Source organism: Somniosus microcephalus, chromosome 4, assembly GCF_052327205.1.
Source record: "Somniosus microcephalus isolate GS21.2 chromosome 4, FLI_Smic_1.0, whole genome shotgun sequence".
Taxonomy (NCBI): domain Eukaryota; kingdom Metazoa; phylum Chordata; class Chondrichthyes; order Squaliformes; family Somniosidae; genus Somniosus; species Somniosus microcephalus.
Genome location: NC_140990.1, coordinates 301,048,286 through 301,068,992, shown reverse-complemented (window position 1 = coordinate 301,068,992; position 20,707 = coordinate 301,048,286). Strand labels below are relative to the sequence as shown.

At 43.5% G+C, this 20,707-nt stretch overlaps 1 protein-coding gene across 10 annotated transcripts in view; it reads left to right on the top strand.

Annotated features, from left to right (window-relative positions):
* The window catches only part of qtman (queuosine-tRNA mannosyltransferase), a 350,659-nt gene that overhangs the window by 114,603 nt on the left and 215,349 nt on the right, over positions 1–20,707 (top strand). For all 10 annotated transcript variants that reach the window (XR_015078210.1, XM_085986662.1, XM_085986668.1 and 7 more), the window contains exons 3-4: positions 4,213–4,380; positions 17,631–17,804. Coding sequence is in view for 9 of the 10 variants with exons in the window: in XM_085986662.1 (XP_085842788.1) it covers positions 4,213–4,380; positions 17,631–17,804 (342 nt within the window). In the remaining variant the exon portion in view is untranslated. The remainder of the gene's footprint in view (positions 1–4,212; positions 4,381–17,630; positions 17,805–20,707) is intronic.

Below are 20,707 nucleotides of genomic sequence, written 5' to 3'. Positions count from 1 at the left end.
CCACTGCTCTGACACTGATTTACCTTCAAGTAGCTGTTTCCAGTCCACTATGGCTAAACCCCCTCTGAGCTTAGCAAAATTAGCTTTTCCCCAATTTAGAATTTTTTTTCTTGGTCTATCCTTGTCCTTTTCCATAACTACCTTAAATCTAATAGAATTATGGTCACTAGCACCAAAATGCTCCCCCACTGATACGCCTTCTACCTGCCCGGCTTCATTCCCTAAAACTAAGTCCAGAACCGCCCCCTCCCTTGTTGGGCTTGCTACATACTGGCTAAAAAAGTTCTCTTGGATGCATTTTAGAAATTCCGCACCTTCTATACCCTTCACACTAATGTTATTCCAGTTAATATTGGGGTAGTTAAAATCCCCTACTATTACTGCCCTATAGTTATTTTACTTTCCTCCCTCTCACTTTTTGGGGGTCTGCAGTACACTGCAGTGTGATCGCCCCTTTTTTGTTTTTCAATTCGACCCATATGGCCTCGTTTGATGATCCCTCCAACATATCATCCCTCCTCACAGCTGTAATAGTTTCTTTAATCAATACCACGACCCCCCCCCCCTCCCTTTTTACCTCCCTCTTTATCCCGTCTGAAAATCCTGTAACCAGGAATGTTGAGCTGCCATACCTGCCCCTTTTTCAGCCATGTCTCTCTAATAGCTATAATATCATAGTCCCAGTGCCCTCAGCTCATCTGCCTTGTTAGCTATACTCCTTGCATTGAAGTATATACCATTTAGTACAGGCCAACCTCCTTGTTGACTACTATCTAGCCCTTGATTCCTCTGTCCTTCCAATTTACTTTCTACATTTTTGTTTTCCAATTCCAGTTTTTCTTCTCTCCCTATTCACTCTATACTTAGGTTCCCATCCCCCTGCAAAGCTGGTTTAAACCCTCCCCAACAGCACTAGTAAACCCTCCCGCGAGGATGTTGGTCACGTTCCCGTTGAGGTGCAACCCGTCTGGCTTGCAGAGGTCCCACCTCCCCCAGAAATGGTTCCAATTCCTCAGGAATCTAAAGCCCTCCCTCCTGCACCATCTCTCCAGCCACGCATTCATCTGCTCTATCTTCCTATTTCTGAACTCGCTAGCATGTGGCACTGGTAGTTTCGAGGTCCTGTTTTTTAACCTCTTTCCTAGCTCCCTAAACTCTGCCTGCAGGACCTCATCCCTCTTCCTACCTATGTCGTTGGTACCGATATGGACCACGACCTCTGGCTGTTCACCCTCCCCCCTCAGAATGCCCTGCAGCCGTTCAGTGTCATCCTTGACCCTGGAACCAGGGAGGCAACATACCATTCTGGAGTCGCGTCTGCGGCCGCAGAAATGCCTGTCTGCTCCCCTAACTATTGAATCCCCTATCACTATTGCTCTCCCTCTCCTCTTTCTCTTCCGCCCCCCCCCCTGTTTGTGCAGCTGAGCCTTCCATGGTGCTGTGGACCTGGCTCTGGCTGCACTCCCCTGAGGAACCATCGCCCTCACCAATACTCAGCACCGAATACTGGTTGGTGAGCAAGATGGGCTCAGGGGACTCCTGCACTACCTGCCTGATCCTCCTCTTCTGTCTGACGGTCAACTATTCCTTCTCTGCCTGCACACTCTTAAGCTGCGGGGTGACCACCTCCCGAAACATGCTATCTGCGTGGCTCTCAGCCTCGCGGATGCACAGTAGTGACTGCAGCTGCCGCTCAAGCTCTGTAGCCTGGTGCTCGAGCTGCTTTAGCTGGAGACACTTCCTGCACATGTGGTTGTCCAGACCACAGGAGGTGTCCAGGACTTCCCACATGGCACAGGATGTGCATTCCATGGGTCTGAGCTGCCCTGCCATACCTCTAATTAACCTCTAATTTACTAACCTAGCTGGAATAAACTTAAAAACTTTAAGAAAGCCAAGTAAAAACTCTTGCCAGATACTCACCAATCAGCTCCCTTCCCTTGTGCCGACGTCACTTTTGACTTCTGACGTCACTTTTGACTTCTGACGTCACTCTTTGACAATTCTGCCAGTGCTGAGTTGGTACTGCTGCTGCCTCGCCGCTCCTCCCAGGTCCGCAGTGCCACTGCTGCTGTGGGGCCTACCTGTGCCTGGGGCTCTCCTAATACCGCCGCTGCCGCCTCGCTGCTCCTCCCAGGTCCGCTCTGCCGCCGCTGTGGGGCCTACCTGCGCATCAGGCTCTCTTTATGCTGCCGCGTGATGTGTTGGGGTCGGAATTGTGAGGGAAACAAAGTACCCAAGAGGGGAGAAATGGAAGGTGACAAGTCCGGATGACAGGAAGGCGAAGGGATGGGAGAGAAGAGGTACCAAGAAGTAAAAAAGGCAGGTAGAAGTAATGGCTTCGGGTCCGGAACAGTGGCCAAATAGTGCATGCGAAGGGACATATGGAATTAAGGTTACAGATCAAAAGAGACATGTCCTGGTCATAAATGGAGGATCAGAAATTGTTACACTTGATACCCTAATGTTGCAATAAAATGTTAGCATATCTAATTAAGCAACTGTCAGCTCACAGGTGCAAGACTTACTAAATCAGCAAGGCTCTCAAATTCAATAGAAGTTGTCCTTTTTATTAGTGGATCTTCCTCTGCAGGTTCAATGGGTAAACAAAATAATGTGTTACCTGTCCTGATTCTCGATGGTTTACTTGGTAAATGCATCAATATATGGTTTGTGCTGAGCCCCTGATGGTTTAGTGTCTGAGCAGCTATGGTGGGAAAAACCTGACTACACAATACAGGAAACACTTTTTTTATCCGGCACCGACGGGACTGGCGTGATGCTGGTTTATCCAAAAGTCCGGATTACAGAGAGGTATATTAAAAGGTATGAGAGCCCCGTACACGGCCACAGATCCAGGCGTCCCTGTTGTACAGCAACAGGTGCAGGAACCCCGGTTACACGGCCACAGATCCAGGAATGGCCACTAATGTGAAGTAAAACTTACCTGAACCTACTCCTGAATTTTGCCGGTTAACAGAGATTTCTGGTTATTTAGGTGCCGGTAAATCGAGAGTTTCCTGTACAAGAATATGAAGTCACTGTTGCACTACATCCAACTGGTTCTATGAATGTGGTATTACACCAGGACTCATCTGATGTTCCATTGATAGAAATGGTCAGTCATTTTGGTTTAAAAAATGTTTGGATGGAGAAAGTTTAATGACATGAAAACTTGCCTTACTTTCATGTATGGCATCAAGAGGCATATGATTTTGCCATGCCCATAGTTGCATGGCGTCCTGTACAGTGTACACAGTTTTACGATTAATTATTGGTGGTGGTTTTGACAGTCACTTTTGAAAGAGTGGTACTTATTTTTGAGGGCTTTTTTAATAGAAGTTTTGTATGTTTTAGAATTGTTTAAGGGCATTTAATTGCTTTTGTAATATTTCATTGGATAACAGTTGCGGCACTGGTGTGAGCATGTGGTGCACCTTGAAAATGTTGAAGACAGAGCTGTGAGCAATTGGTATCATACTGGATTTCCCACATTACTGCAAGGAGAGCCAATATGTAAAGTTTGTTTTCAACACTCCCATTTCTTTGTAGTCATTTTAGTATCTGTGCTGAAAATGTCTTAACAGTTAGATTTTTTTTTTAAATGAGAGAATCTTGTATTTATTATTTTTCTTGATTAACTGTTGGTATTTCCAGAGGTTGAAGATTAATTGACTCCAGTTAACTTTCAAAATCACTGTGGCCAAATAAATTTCTTGGGGGACACTGGAGTCATTAGTCAGCAGTTTGCAGTACAGTTTGCCAAAAGAAACATTTTTTTGGATATCCATTTCACTCATAAAAAAAATATTGTGGTCGTTCAACAGCAAGATCCTACAAGAAATAGGAAATTTTAATGAGTCCAGCAATCCAAGTATTCCCCATTCAATCTTATCTTTGTTCCATTTGTCCTTCAGATATCGCTTTTCTTGCCTCTTTCAATAAAATCCATCTTGTCTCCTTTTTAATGCTGCAGCTCACAGTAACAGAGCTCAAAAGACCAATACAACGCCAACTCTCTTTAGTTGGAGTTCATAGCAGTTGCCTTAAAAGATCAAAACTTTCAGTGCAGCTACATGTTATTAATGCTCGGCTTCTGATGTGTCCCTGTAGGGTTTTTTTTTCTCTCTGCTTTGGTGTGGGGGAAGGGAGTGATGGATATCTTATGGAACATGCTCAATATTTGCAAACACTGCTGTCCTTGTTTTATAGGGTCCTGTTCACAAGCTCAGTCCTTAACCTGGCTGAACTGGTTGCCCTCCGACCTGACCTTGCCAAATTGAAAAAGGTCCTATACTTTCATGAGAACCAGTTGGTATATCCTGTCCGGAAAAGCCAGGAAAGAGACTTCCAGTATGGATACAACCAAGTGATTTCATGGTAGGTGAGCTTGCATGTCGTCATTTTTGTTGATGTTGTTACCCGTTAACCTTTCCCTTAATGAGCTGGCTTCCAAACCTATTGACAAGCTTGTAATAATATGATAGACCATGCACTCCTGATAATACAAAGTGTTAGTTACTCATAGTCTCAAAATAACAGTCCATTCCAGTAGAGCCATTTACATTCTAATTCTGGAGTAAATCTTTATGAAGAACAGTATGATTGCTATGGTGTTTTCCTTGCCTCAATGTTGTTATGCTATTCATAACAGGATGTGTGCGCATATAATATACTAATAACCCACTACAAGGTTATCAGGTATGTCAAAATACATTTGTGCAAAAACTAGAAAAGGTAAAACTGCCTTCACATTCAGTTCTGTTAATGTTAGAAGTCTTAAGGTGTGGAAGAGATTAGCTATTTGCTTTGGTTAAAGAATTGACCCATTCTCCCTGTAGTGTGGGATTATTGGTTAAAACTGGCAACAGTGTATACCAGTTCAGCCCACTTGCTGAATGGATCAGTTTTGGGGGGGAAAAATAATATTTTGTATATTTAAGTATTTACTGTATAACAGACACAATCTAATTATGAAAATATGACACTGGTGATATAAGTGTGTGTGTGGTTTTTAACCTATTTCATCTGTATCTTAATGTTGGATATGGTGAAATTCTATAGTGGAATAATTGCAGGCCATATTATGTGGGAGACTGTAAGGAGGATGCAAGGACCACATTGGAAACATTGTATTGGTGAAAGATTTTTGCATATCCTAAACATCTATAATACAAGACCCTGAAACAAAAAAGATTGCACTTTTACTGTTATGCAGTAATGAAACGTTTCTGCCCTGAAAATATTAACTTGAACAAGTAAGACTTGGCTAAGTAGCTTAGGTTGTGGTACATTGTGCATTTATTGGGCACCTTTAATAGAAAAAGATTTTGCAAGGTGGTGGTGGTGGTGAAGTGGGGGAACATAGGAGTAGGCTATTCAGCTCCTTGAGCCTGTTCTGCCATTCAGTGAGATCATGGCTGATCCTTATCCTAACTCCATCTACCTGCCTTGGCTCAATATCCCTTAACACCCTTGGTTAGCAAAAATCTATCTAACTCTCAGATTTAAAATGATTAATTGAGCTTTTGTGGGAGAGAGTTCCACTCTTCTATCACCCTTTGTATGAAGAAGTGGTTCCGAACTCCCCTGAATGGCCTGGCTCTGATTTTAAGGTTATGTTCTCTTGTCCTGGACTCTCCCACCAGCTGAAAAGGTTCATCTCCAGCTACCCTATCAATTTCTTTCAAAATCCTAAAAACCTCAATCTAATTGCCCCCTAGCCTCCTATGTTCCAGGGAATACAAGCCTAGCTTATGTAATCTCACCTCATAATCTAAACCTTGGAGCCAGGATAACATTCAGTAAATATAAGGGATAAAGGACAAGATGCTAAGCCAAGACGGAAAAGTTAGAAGAGGTTGCTGAAAGGTTGGCTGAAAATGGAGAAGGATTTTAACGGTGGAGAAGAGCAATGGTGAGGTGGATTGGTTTAGGGAGGGAAATCCAGAAAGAAAGGACAAGATGGGCCACGGAAGTCGGGGCGGGGGTTGGGGGTGATGGTGAGTACAACAGGCAGAGTTGGAGACCATAGCGTGCGGGAGGGGAAATGAGGCTGGAAGAGGCTGCAGAGGGACGGAGTGGATAAGGTTCTAGATGGTTTTGAATTTTAAATTTAATGCATTGAGAGACAGGAGCCAATGTAGGAAAGTGGGGGCTCTGGAAGAATGGCAATTAGTGCAGAATAGGATATGAGCTACAGTGTTTTGAAAAGTTGCGGGGGCGGGTGGGAGGTGGGATCAAACTTACCAAGATCAAGATTTTCCTCCTCAGAAACGTCTACTTGAACGTTAGGCTGAGAAAAATAATCCCTAAAAAGAATGAAATGCATCTTTTGGTAAGGAGGAGGTGGAGGAGGCAGTCGGTGTAATACAGAGGAGCTGCAACAGATGGACAGGTACAGCAGAAAAGTAGGGGAAAGCGCACTGGTGTTACTTGGGACCTGCTGTGGGATTGTTTCTGTTCTTCAGCTCACCAGAACTGGGAGGCAAGTCACCCCAGGCTAGTTAGCGACTGAAATCTCCTAGGCTTGACCATTTTGCCGCTCCAACTTGGGGAAGACAAGGTAAAGTCTGGGAAGTGGCTCAGTAAAAAGAGAGCAGTTGAGGAAGTCTGCTGCAATCCAATTTTCCAGCCTAATTAACGGAAGCGGGCACTCATGCTCAAGCGCGAGTTGATTTTTTTTTTATTGAAATGAAGTGTTAATATTTTTACTTTTTATTAGATTCTTCTCACTCCCACCGCCTCCCCAACAGCCCCATCAATTCCAGTAGTTTTCTGGAGTCATTCTGTATTCCTGTGCACGATCGTTTGAAGCTTTCGGTTTTGTACCCTGCAAAGCTGATAACATTGTAACTGCTCTGGTATATGGGCCGTGCTTCCCCGCTGCACGGATTAAGTCAGAAAACTGAATGTGTTCATTGTTTTTGCATCGTGTCTCTGCTACTTTGAGTTCGTTTGTGGAGGGATTATGGGTGCAGCTGCCACTTTCTGTTAAACTTCCACAGCAGGGCAGTGGCACAGTGTGATAAATGCTGGCTCATCTCTGTACTTTCTCAGGTTCAGCACAGCAAAAAAAACATTTCAGCCTAATCATTTCCGACTGGAACCCTGGATTTTGCAAACCTCTGCGTAATTTACCTGCACCACCCCGCTTTGAGTTGGTTGTGATCACCTTTGATGACCCCAGTTTCATTTTTTAGTATATATTATGCAATCTGTGTAGAAAAAAAAACCTGCCTTTCTCTCTGACCATAATCACAGCTCATTTAGGATTATGTTTGGAATGCTGGAAATGAATTCCCAAGCTACTTTTCACCATTCATCCTTAGTTTCTCCACTACTGTCATTCAATCATACTTTTTGGACCCTTTTTTCCACAAGTATTATGATTAACTGAAGTTCTTTTCAATTAGTTTACCTCTCAGCTACTACTGTAGTGATGGGAACTGTTTAAAATATACATTATTTTCAAATATTTTGACATCCCGGCAGCTGGTTTGACCAGAGCAGTGTGTGTTACAGTGATGGGTGTTTTTTTTGCATGTTTAATATCCTTTGCTGGCTCAATGTGTTTTATTCGTTGCTCTGCTTTTCTGTTCATCTCTCTTTTCCTGTCCTGAAGGTGCTGACTCATGCTGGGATAGGGTGCTTTGGGTGCTGGCTGCGTTCCGGTACTCTGCCCAAGTGACCGTCCTACATGTGCTAGTTTAGACCGTGGCTGTCAGCAGGCTGCTTGACAATGGGGGCCTCACAGCCCAAGCCAATCCTCTCCTCGCACAGCATTTATACAGGCAGATTCCAGCAGGGGTCACTGAATAGCAGTCGGGAGCAGGAACGCCTAGCTGATTTCTCCCCTTCCTCCCGAGCACAATTGGTACTGAGGCCAATTTTAGCCCATTAACACAGCCCTGGCCCAAAAAAGCTCACTCATCACAAAACAAGCATCAAACCAGAAACATTACTGGTGTCTAACTGTGTTTACTGTGCAGCTCTGACTTTGACATGGTTGTTGTACCATTTCTCCTCTTCAAATTTTAAAACCTAACACGTTTTGGGCACATCCCATCTTCAGGTGGTCACACGGAGGTAGAAGCTAGGCCGATAGCCCTGCAAAATAAACACCGTGCTTGATTTCAATTTCCAAACTTGTTTGTGGTACATCCGCAACACGTATCCGACACAGCAGGCCGATTCCACTAATTCACAACCTGTTAGCCATTTTAAAACTCTTCCCTCGTATTAAACAAAAACAGAAGCAATTCCCTCTTTGAACTGTGGAAGTTATCCACCCACCCCCATCCTCTGGAATACCCATCACTTTTTTCAGCATAGAAATCTCAAGCAAATGGCATTAAAAGCTATAGGTTTCAACAATGGACTTGTGGGTAAAGGCCGAGCATGGTGAAGTACCGAGCCTGATCAATTCCTGCTCTGTGCTGAGTTTGTTTGACTTTGACCACAATAAACATGTGGGATACTTCAGTTGGCCTCACTGCCTCAAGGTTCCTCCTGCTGATTGCTGCCCAATGACCCTGCTGGCAAGTGGATGACAATAAGATCGAGTATAACTCTGAACTATTTCTTGAGGTGCAGGTAAGACTTAGTAGCAGGAATTTATCAATCAAGACAGCATAAGGCTTTTTAGCTTATGGTTGGAGGTAATGCTTTTGTTTTTAATGCTAATTCTTTGTTTAATAATACCATAGAATCATTAAAGTTTATAGCACAGAAGGAGGTCATTTGGCCCACCATGTCTATGTGGGTCTTTGCTAGTGCAATCCAAAATGAATCCCACTGCTCCACTCTCTCCCCATAACCCTGTGTCTTCCTCTGCTTCAAATATTTATCCAATTTTCCTATTAAGGAAAAATACAATGGCCACTGCCTCAATCATAAAATGTCTCCTCATCTCTTTCCTCACTTAGTGGCCATTTTAAATTGATCACAACTCATTATTGACTCCCCAAAGGAAATAGTCTTTCAGAACTCTTCTGATCTTTGGGACCGCGTTGAAAATGGGTGAAGGGCATTTTTGTCTGTCTTGCCTTTTTTCAATGACCATAAACTCCCAATGCAGGTTATAAACATTGTGTCCAAACATTTGCCCTTTATGATTCAAATCTCCTTGACATGTGGCAGAAGGGCTTCCTAATGCCCGCATACAATAGCAAAATACTGCAGATGCTGGAAATCTGAAATAACAACAGAAAATGCTGGAAACACTCAGCAGGTCAGGCAGCATCTGTGGAGAGAGAAACAGAGTTAACGTTTCAGGTCTGTGACCCTCCCTAATGCCCATGTGTGAGATCAAAGACCAAGCTAGGAGATGGTGTTGTAGCAAACTGGCTGAAGGGGCAGTAGGAGATGGAGTGTTTGTGCCTGGAAACAAGACCATCCAATACTAATGAGGTGTCGGGCCTTCATGGTGCCTCCTGCTTCATTTTTCTCTGACAATGCTGGAGACATGCTCATTCTTTGCAATGCCAACTGGGCCTTGGCACTGTGCTCAGGTCCACTTAGATCAGAGGATCTGTGAAGGGGCAGCCAGCAAGATAAATAAGTTGGATGAAGGTAAGCACCTTTTTGCCTTTCAGATACCAGATGCTGTTCCCGGAGCTAAAGGTTTTTGGCGGCTGTGTTTGGGGGAGTGTGTGACCTATTTAAATGATCTGAACCAGAAAATACAGGCGGGTCCAGGAAATGCATGTGGATTCAGATCAGACCAGGTGGAGTGCCGGAAAAAAGGTGGAAGAGACCCGTGACGCCAGTTTGCCTTGCCTGGGGAATTCTGGGGTTTCCCAAGATTGAAGGGGGTCTGAGGACTGCTTGTGCTTTGTGCAGGCTCAAGCAAGGCCATCATAAGCAAATGAGGTGAGGTGGGTGTGCCCTCCCTCCCAGTCACGCAAAGGGAGGAAATTCAACCTGTAAATCTCATTTAACCTACAATCTGTGCACTAAAAGCAAATTAAAACCGCAGGGAAGCTAACAATTTTTTTTCTAAAAGTTGTTGTTTATATAGAATCTACAGAACCTGGCCATTTGGACCAACTGGTCTATGCCAGTGTTGAAAGTCCACACAAGCCTCCTCCCACTCTAATGACCTCTTCCCACCCTGCTCCCATATCCCATTATTCCCTTCTCCCTCATGTATGCTTGTTTTCTACTTTTATTAAGAGTGAATAGTATTGAAATGGCCTGTGGTACAGTATAAGGGTTTGAAAATTCATTTCTTTCACCTGCAGTTTAGAGAAACCCTGGTCCTGGCATAAGGCTGCTTGGCAAACTAACTTTGCATTTTTCAGGATTCAATTATATTATATAGCAAAGGAACTTGGAACTCTGGCTCCCAATACCAAAAAATCTGTCAAGTAGCAATATATACCTGCTGACATAATCTCCTTACCAGCTGTGATTAAAAAGAAATGAAAGGTAAAAGAAAGGAAGTCTATATTAAAATCTTTATTCCATCTTTTCTTTTATTCCCTGTGTTTTTCATTGTCACAGTCCAGCTTCTTAAGGAGAGTGCAGTATAGCTTTGTGGACATTGAGTGAAGCCACGCTATGCTCAACGTACACTGTGGGAACTAGGAGAAACCAGATTGAAAAATCATGGAGTGATGGGGCAAGGAGAGGGTTGCTATCAAGTACCTCCGTTTAAAAAAAATCACAACATTACAAAGATTTAGCATTAATGCAGGGGTTCCCCATGACTAGGTTCTTGTTCTCATTTTGTTCTTTCTTCATATCAGTGACCTGATTTACTCATTTTTGACCCATTCCACAATTTAGCTGATGATTCCACTCTACATTTATTAATTTCCTTCAGTCCTCAGGGCAGATAGTCTGTATTCTCAGTGCAATGTCTGAATCACTACAACTTGATCTTTTCCATGCCTTCAGTGGTCAGTCAGAATCCTGTTTTTCTATTTTTTTTAATTTGCAATTTTTTTTTCCTGTGTCTCGTGACTCTAGCCACTAGCTACCTCCTCTTACCTTTTAACAGTTGTACCCTAATAGTCTTTATCTATTATTGTACTCACTGTCACACTCTGCCCTTAACCACAAATGAGACTCCTCTCGTCCACTGCTGAATCTGCCTCCATGAAATGTGGTTTCCTTATTTTCCCCTCAATGCCTCTTAATGCTCTATAAAGTCCCACGTCTGGTATGCTATCCTTGTATCTGGGGAAGCTCTTCTGACACCCCTCTAGCACTGCTGGACAGGATGCAAGAAAAATCTAGTCACCTGATATGTGATCCCTCTCTTACTGACTTCTAGACTTTAAGCCCTGCCTCTGTTTTATCAACACAGTGCTGGCCTGAACCTGCTCTCTTCCTCCTCTATTGCAGATATGAGGGTAGGTTTCTGCCTTTGGACAGAGTGCACCTGAGGAAGCTGCTAATTATTTTTTCCTCCCCTGGGCTATTTGCATGGTACCTGTGGAATTCCAGGTGCAGGCCTTGGGGGAAATTCAGGCATGGGCTTGTGCCCTGACTGGGCCTTTTTCCTCACCATCATGGAACGTTGAGATTGCCTCTACAGGTACAGGCTCAGTTACATACATAGCGCAGAGGTAATGGGTTTCTGCAATCTATATGTTCTTTCTCCCCATGTATCTTCAGTGTTAAAGTCAAGCCACGTTGCAGCATCCTATTCTGACTTGCTGTTTCCCACGACCTCAAAAGTGTGGATGTCCTTGCCTCCCTCAGTCTTTCCTTGTATAATCTTCACACTTTCAAAACCCAAGCGTGGTATCGCCTAACCACTTTATCCTTTACTTTTTTTCAATGTGACGGTGTCTTGCTTATAGGTTCTTCAATTTAAAAAGCTTCTGTAACATTTTGCCGTCTCATAAAATATTTACTTTCTGTTAAATTTTTTCTGCCCTTCGAGACATTGATTTTTTGCAGGGGTATGGTTACCACAGGAACCTTGCCCAAGTGCCCATTATTCATGTGTGAGCTTTGACGGTGATTGTAGGCATGCTATATATGCATACTTACAGGAGATGAGGAGTGGAACACCAGCTGTTCTCCTCTCCCTAACCTGGGACACTTGTCGTGTCCTACAACTACCCTGGCTTAGATCAGCTAACTCAGTGCAGACTGGTGATTTAACCCAGGACCTTCCTGGTTTGCTGGCTCAGCGACTCAAAGGAAAAACTCATCAGTGGACTACTTATTGCATGTTTAATGATAGGAAAAATGTTTTGGGGGAGTTTGAGTGTAGTTTTGGGGAGGTGAATTAATGTATTACATAGAATTACACAGTATTTACAACACAGAAACCGGTCGATGCCGGTGTTTATGCTCCACACAAGCCTCCTCCCACATTTCTTCATCTAACCCCATCAACACATCCTTCTATTTCTTTCTCCCTCGTGTGTTTAACTAGCTTCCCCTTAAATGTATCTATGCTAGTCGCCTCAACTACTCTTTATGATAGTGAGTTCCACATTCTCACCACTCTCTGGGTAAAGAAGTTTCTCCTGAATTCCCTATTGGATTTATTAGTTGACTATCTTATGTTTATGGCCCCTAGTTTTCTGGTCTTCCCCGCAAGTGGAAACATCACCTCGACGTCTATCCTATCAAACCCTTTCACAATCTTAAAGACCTAGAAAAAAGAGCCCCAGCCTGTTCAATCTTTCCTGATAGGTATAACCTCTCCGTTCTGGTATCATTCTAGTAAATCTTTTTTGCATCTTCTCCAGTACTCTATATCCTTTTTATAATATGGAGACCAGAACTGTGCACAGTATACCAAGTGTGGTCTAACCAAGGTTCTATATAAGTTTAACATAACTTCTCTGCTTTTCAATTCTATCCCTCTAGAAATGAACCTCAGTGCTTGGTTTGCTTTTTTTATGGCCTTACTAACCTGCGTTGCAACTTTGTGATTTGTGTATCTGTACCTTCCCCAATCTCTCTGCTCATCTATCCAATTTAGATACTTATTTTCCAAGGAGTATGTGGCCTCCTTATTCTTCCTACCAGAATGTACCACCTCACACTTATCTATATTGATGTTCATTTGCCAATTACGCGCCCATGCTTATTAACGTTGTAAGTGGTTTTTGATCCTAGCCCAATTGCTAGACGGACGGTTCGAATCACCCCCGCCTTACGAAAGTTCTATACCCGGGAATTATTATTCAGAGTGTAAATGAAATAAGTCACGGACAGGAATGCTTCGGTGAAAAATCAAACTTATATTTATTTGGTCTAACATACACTGGCTAAAACATGCACTACTAAACAAAATCACTATCCCTGTGGAGAATAAAATCCAGGTTACAAACAGCATACATATAGTACACAACTGGGGACTATAACATGCAGTAATTCCCTTGTTGCAATGGTGGACTCTAATTCCACCCGTACCAACGAATTACCCAGTCGCATAAGCCCCTTCGCCTGGCTGAACCAAACGAAGCTCCCACCCCAGAATAACCCAAAAGCTTCACTTCTGAGAAAAACCCTGAGCCCCTTGCACCTCACCCAGCTTGCCTGGGATATCTGGTTACCGGCTTGGGATACTCGAGACTATGCTTACCACCACACCCGGACGGTCTCGATCGCTTCGCTCAGCGGCTTCTTCCTCTGGTACTTCTTGTTAGGTCGATCTTGGTGGAGCGAGAGATAGAGAAAGAATGGTGGAAAAGAATCTATCTTTATAGGATAGCAAAATACTGCGGATGCTGGAAATCTGAAATAACAACAGAAAATGCTGGAAATACTCGGCAGGCCAGGCAGCATCCGTGGAGAGAGAAACAGGGTTAACGTTTCAGGTCTGGGAACCTTCATCAGAACTGGAAAAAAGCTGGAAATGTAACAGATTTTAAGCAGGTGCAGAGACAGGGGGGGAGGGGTTTAGGAGGGGAGGAAGGAATTGAAAGAACATGCTGTGAAAATGTTGCAAATGGGAATGGCAAAATCATACTGCATGAAAAATGGGGACAGGGATTATTATCTGAAATTGTTGAACTCCCATGTTGAGCCCGGCAGGCTGTAAAGTGCCCAATCGAAAGATGAGGTGCTGTTCCTCGAGCTTACGTTGAGTTTCATTAGAACAATGTATTAGGCCGAGGACAGAGAGATCAGAGTGGGAGTGAAGCGGAGAATTAAAGTGACAGGTGACCGGAAGCTCAGGGTCACCCTTACGGACTGAACGGAGGTGTTCCGCAAAGCAGTCGCCCAATCTGCGTTTGGCCTCCCCAATGTAGAGGAGACCGCATCGTGAGCAGCGAATACAGTATACTAGATTGCAAGAAGTACAAGTAAATCGCTGTTTCACCTGGAAGGGGTGTTTGGGGCCCCGGACAGTGGGAAGGGAGGAGGTAAAAGGGCATGTGTTGCATCTCCTGCACTTGCACGGGAAGGTGCCAGGTGAAGAAGGGCTTTTGGGGGTGATTGAGGAGTGGACCAGGGTGTCGCGGAGGGAGCAGTCCCTTCGGAATGCTGAAAGGGGAGGCGAGGGGAAGATGTGTTTGGTGGTGGAATCACGTTGGCGGTGACGGAAATGGCGGAGGATGATCCGTTGAATGTGGAGGCTGTTGGGGTGAAAGGTGAGGACAAGGGGAACCCTATCATGGTTCTGGGAGGGGGGGGGAAGGGGCGAGAGCAGAAGTGCGGGAAATAGAACGGGAACGGACACAGTCAAGGGCCGTGTCAACCACAGTAGAGGGGAATCCTCGGTTGAGGAAAAAGGAAGACATGTCGAAAGCACTGGTGTGGAAGGTGGCATCGTCAGAACAGACGCGGCGGAGACGGAGAAACTGGGAGAATGGAATAGAGTCCTTACAGGAAGCAGGGTGGGAGGAAGTGTAGTCCAGGTAGCTGTGGGAGTCGGTGGGCTTGTAGTGGATGTTAGTCAAAAGCCGATCGGCAGAAATGGAGACGGAGAAGTCAAGGAAGGGAAGGGAAGAGTCGGAGATGGACCATGTGAAGGTGAGGGAAGGGTGGAAATTGGAAGTAAAGTGAATGAACTTCTCTAGTTCAGGGCGAGAGCAGGAAACGGCACCAATACAGTCATCAATGTACCGGAAAAAGAGGTGAGGGAGGGGACCTGAGTAGGACTGGAACAAAGAATGTTCCACATATCCCATGAACAGGCAGGCATAGCTAGGGCCCATGCGGGTTCCCATAGCAACACCTTTAATTTGGAGGAAGTGAGTGGAGTCAAAGGAGAAGTTGTTCAATGTGAGAACAAGTTCAGCCAGGCGGAGGAGGAGGGTGGTGGTGGATGGGGACTGGTTGGGCCTCTGTTCAAGGAAGAAACGGAGCGTCCGAAGGCCGTCCTGGTGGGGGGATGGAGGTGTAGAGGGATTGGACGTCCAGAGTGAAAAGGAGACACTCTGATCTCGGCCTAATACATTGTTCTAATGAAGCTCAACGTAAGCTCGAGGAACAGCACCCTCATCTTTCGATTGGGCACTTTACAGCCTGCCGGGCTCAACATGGGAGTTCAACAATTTCAGATAATAATCCCTGCCCCCATTTTTCATGCAAATGGGAATGGCAAAATCATACTGCAACATTTTCACAGCATGTTCTTTCAATTCCTTCCTCCCCTCCTAAACCCCTCCCCCCCCCTGTCTCTGCACCTGCTTAAAATCTGTTACATCTCCAGCTTTTTCCAGTTGTGATGAAGGGTCCCAGACCTGAAACGTTAACCCTGTTTCTCTCTCCATGGATGCTGCCTGGCCTGCTGAGTATTTCCAGCATTTTCTGTTATTATTTCTATCTTTATCCCGCCAATCTTTAAAATCCTTTTGTTTCTAAGCACTCCGGTGCTTAATCAGTGATGGGTCATCATCTGACCCATGAGTATTCCGTGATTGGATTAATGGCCCTAAGTCTGGGACATATCTTTCGGTCTTTGTGTTGGGAAAAACTGGCTCCTCTTCAGCTGGCTGAGGCTAGTGGGTTCATTGTTCTGCTTCTCTTCTGAGATGGAGGTGAGAAGTGCTTTTGCATATTAGAGTGGCTTTCTAATAAGTTCAAGTTCAATGGCCCCCTTCCTTTTTCCAGGACTGTCGGGCGAACCCATACATTCTGGATGACTTGACAGTTCTTTTGTCACAGCCAACTGCCATGCGTTCTCTGGAGTTTTAATAAACCAGTCCCCCACGTATCTGCACAGAGTGATCCCACCACAGGGAAAACACCCTCAGAAAATACCCATAAAGTCCACAAAAATATTCTCGACTGAGTCCATTCTTCAAACTGAGACTTTGCGATCTCTTCACGTCTTCCTGTATTTGTCGCAGTCCTCCTCTGTATTAACTATACCCCAATTTGGTATGTCCCCAAATTTTGTAATTGTACTTCCAATCCCGAGTCCAAATTGTTTACGTAAAGGTGAGTAGCAGTGGTCCCAGCACCGATCCTTGTGGAACACCACTTCCTACCTTTTTGCAGTCTGAGTAACCCCTACTCTCTATTTTCTGTTTTGTTGCCAGCTTGCTATCCATTCTGCTACCTGTCACCTGACTCCACATGTCCTGACCTTAGTCATGAGTCTACTATGCGGTGTTGAGGCTGAAGTATTCCTTTTGCTACCAATGTTAATTCAGCTCAGTAACTCCTCTCGGACAATTCCTCTCATGATTTCATCAAAATTAACTGTTGCAAAACATTATTATTTTTGTTGGTTAATGATGCTTTCTAATGGTTTACTTATTAAGCGGTCCCATATTTAGTGGTGAATTTGGATCTTTTAACTAATAGTTACATGAAAAATCAATGTAATTCAATGCAGGTTAAAGACCAATTATTGCCTCGCCAGTTCTCTTCACCAGCGCAAACCTGTGTTTGGATTGGAAGATACTGCCCCTTGACAGTACCAACCTATCCTACCTGCATTGCTGTCTTGTTTGTTTAATCATTCTGAGTGGCATTGTATGAATAAAGTGCAAATCAAATACACACAACTAAGTATGATTTTTAGAAAAATTCTAAAATAATTGCAATGAGTGGACAGATAGAAACAATTCAATTTTAGTTCTACTGAGATTCTGCATCAACAGAGTTGGTAAGTTGTAAGTTTAATCAGCGAGTAACAGCTGATGAAGGCAGTGTCTATCTCTTTTTATTCAGACATAAGATGAGTGAGGGGTGTTAAAAATTTGAGAAATTGGCTCTGTGGAACAGGACTGTTGCACAGATACCACGATATCTGTATTTTAGTAGACTGTAAGGCTGCTGTGCCTGTAGACACAATCTCCAGTAACAATACTGGTCTGGGTAAAACAGCACATGAGAGCAGAACTCTTTGTCTAGTTCAGTGTCCATCTGATCACTGCTAAAATGCATTGAGAATGCCTCCAAACCACAACTGGATTGCTTACAGCAGTCAGTCTGAACAAAGCATCTGGGAAGTTTATGGCTTCAAAGTAGAGTCATGTGTAGTTTCGGGGTCAAAGGCCTTTATATGTATTTGTGCAAACCACAGGGTGATGTAAATATGAGCGACTTGCATCTTGACAAACAAATAACATTTATCAAGGTTTGAACTGTCTCGAGATAACATGTTGTATTACAAATTGGGTCAGGAGCCTAGTCATAAGAGCAAGATCTTTAATAAAAAAAAAAAAAAATTTACAGTTTAAATTCTTCATTTTCAGCTTGGTGGCTGATGTGGTGGTATTCAATTCTGCATTTAACATGGAATCGTTCCTCATGTCCATTGGCTCTTTCATGAAACTAATTCCTGATCATCGACCAAAAGAACTTGAGAAGCTCATCAGACCCAAGTGCCAAGTGCTGTATTTTCCAATCAGGTTTCCTGACATTACCAGGTCAGTAACTGGAACAAGCTGATATTTAAAGTTCACTAAAGAGCTAACATGAGTACCGTGATCTCTTTTGGCTTTGTGTTTCTGTGCTTGTTTTCATATGTGGTAGTTTGCTCTGCCCAAAACAAGAGCTCATCCAGCGCAAGTAAGTTTGATGAACATGTAAGGGTATTAGTGAAGCGCTGGAACTGCCTACAGCCCTTTTTAAAGCTGCAGTGTACTTTGGGGAATCATTTCTTTTCAGGTTGTCATTTGGAAGAGCTTTTTACCACAGGACAAAAATATAATGTATTAGGAAATATAGTTTTTGTATATAAGGAACAACCCTGAACATTTATTTCGGCTGCAACCTACTCTTGCGTTGCCTGAAGTACCTTTTATAAAGTGCTGTTTAGGCCACAACTGGAGTATTGCGTCCCGTTCTGGTCACCACACTTTAGGAAGGATGTGAAGGCACTTGAGAGGGTGCAGAGGAGATTTACCAGAATGGTTCCGGGGATGGGGGATCTTCGCTACAAGGACAGCTGGATTTGTTTTCATTAGAGCAAAGGAGGTTGAGGGTGATTTGATAGAGGTGCACAAGATTATGACGGGTTTGGATAGGCTAGACGGGGAAAGGCTGTTCCCACTAGTTGATGGTACAAGGACTAGGGGTCACAGATTTAAGGTTTTGGGCAAGAGATACAGGAGGGATGTGAGGAAGAACTTTTTTACGCAGCGAGTGGTGAGGACCTGGAATTCGCTGCCGACAGAAGTGGTGGAAGCGGAGACTCTGAATGTTTTCAAGGGGAGAATGGATAGGCGCTTGGGGGAAATAAACTTGCAGGGCTACGGGGATAGAGCGGGGGAATGGGACTGACTGGATTACTCTACAGAGAGCCGGCATGGACTCGATGGGCCAAATGGCAGCCTCCTGTGCCGTTATGACTCTATGACCTTATCCCTTCACAGAATTCACAGAAACCCCACAGTGCAGATAGAGGCCATTTCGGCCCATCGAGCCTGCACCGACACATATCCCACCCGATCCCCGTAATCCCTACCCCAACACATATCCCAGTAACCCCACGTATTTAATCCCCCTAGAACTAAGGGTCAATTTTTATCATAGCCAATCAACCTAACCTGCACATCTTTGGACTGTGGGAGGAAACCGGAGCACCCGGAGGAAACCCACGCAAACACAGGGAGAATGTGCAAACTCCACACAGACGGTCACCCGAGGCCGGATTCGAACCCAGGTCCCTGGCGCTGTGAGGCAACAGTGCTAACCGCTATGCCACCGTGCTGCCCTACAGTGTGTCATATGAAATCTAGTATTGCAAATAAGCCGAGAGGAGTTGCTATTGGCCTAGGAGAACATTTTCTTAGAAACTGATAACTGAGTGTGCCAAATTCATGAAAAGAGAATGACATCATTGATGATTGAATATAGGAGTGTTTGGCCCTTGTTCAAATTTGGTTATGTTGGAAAAATTGTGCTATTTCTCCACATGATATAGTTTACTAGTGATGAGAACTGTTATCAAATGGCTTGCACTGTTAGTAAGTTTAAGATAATAATTGCTTCCTGTGTTATTATTGGATCTATAGTCAGGGAAACAACTGAGTTGCAGGATGTTTTATAAAAAAATAAAATAAAAAATAAAATAAAAAATAAAAATTGCAGAGATTTCTGGCTACTGTCTAATTTTGCCTCACTGGAATTTTCATTTTTATTTTTATTTTTTTAAACACAGACAGCGTAGTAATATTGTAATCAAATAAGAACTTGGGATCAGCCGCAACTGTGACACTGATTGATAGCTAATGCAAAACCTGAATTAAACTGTTGATGCACAAAAAAAATGATTGCCCCTCCCCCAAAAATAAGCACCAACTTTTCCAAAATGAGAAGCGAGTATATTGTGTTTCGCAAATGACATTATGATTGACCACATTAATATTCAATTTTTTCCTTTTATAGGTACAAAAACATTAAATGCTCATTCTGATGGGCTATCATTTGTCACCATCAATACAATAAAGATTATAATGTAGGCTCACTTTCAACTCACTTTCTTATTCCATTCGTGAGCACGGCATGCTATTTAAACTGCATTTGTGATAACGGTATAGAGGAGCTCATTTATCTCGCTGTGAACAGTAAAGTATTATTAGCCCAGTTTGTTTTAGTAATTATAAGCTGCTTAAGTCATTACTGTACAGTAATGGAATTCATTTGATTGTACATATCAAAACTGAGATTGTGGTACATTTGCATATTTTCTATTATCTAATGACATTCATCTACACCTGCAGAAACATTCCATATATAAGGTGACATCGGTTAAAATGAGAGTTTTCTTTCCAAAATGAGTGTTTTTTTTAATCAGTTCATTTAGCTTTCTCAGTGTTGTTATCTGTGTAAAAGAGATTTGACATTGAAGCAATTGAATCAGAGATGAATATTCGCCTCAAGATTTGTATGACTAAAAAAGTTACCATGCCAGACGTTTAAGGCACTCGTGTTTGAAATGAAAATTAAACCATCCCTTTAGGTCTGTGAACCCCATTGAGGATCATCACTGGATAGGATGTAATTTGGGTCAGGGTTATTGCTGATCAGCCCAGCGTGCAACTCCCACAGGTGTACCATGAGACTGTTAGTGTGGGTGTCATGTGCTGCCTTTGGAGCTCCAGACATCAGGAAGCAGTTCCAACCTCTTCTATTGCTCGACTTGAAAATCCCTCTGAAGACCTCAATTTTGGGCATTAAAGACCTTTGAACATTATGCTGGCTAATTTGAAAGCCCCAACTAACAAATTCTCTTTAGGCCTTGATCTTAATTGCAACTACTAAAATTCAAATTAAAATGTCTAGGAAGACCAAAGTACAACTAACATCCAAAATTATAATTGTGTTT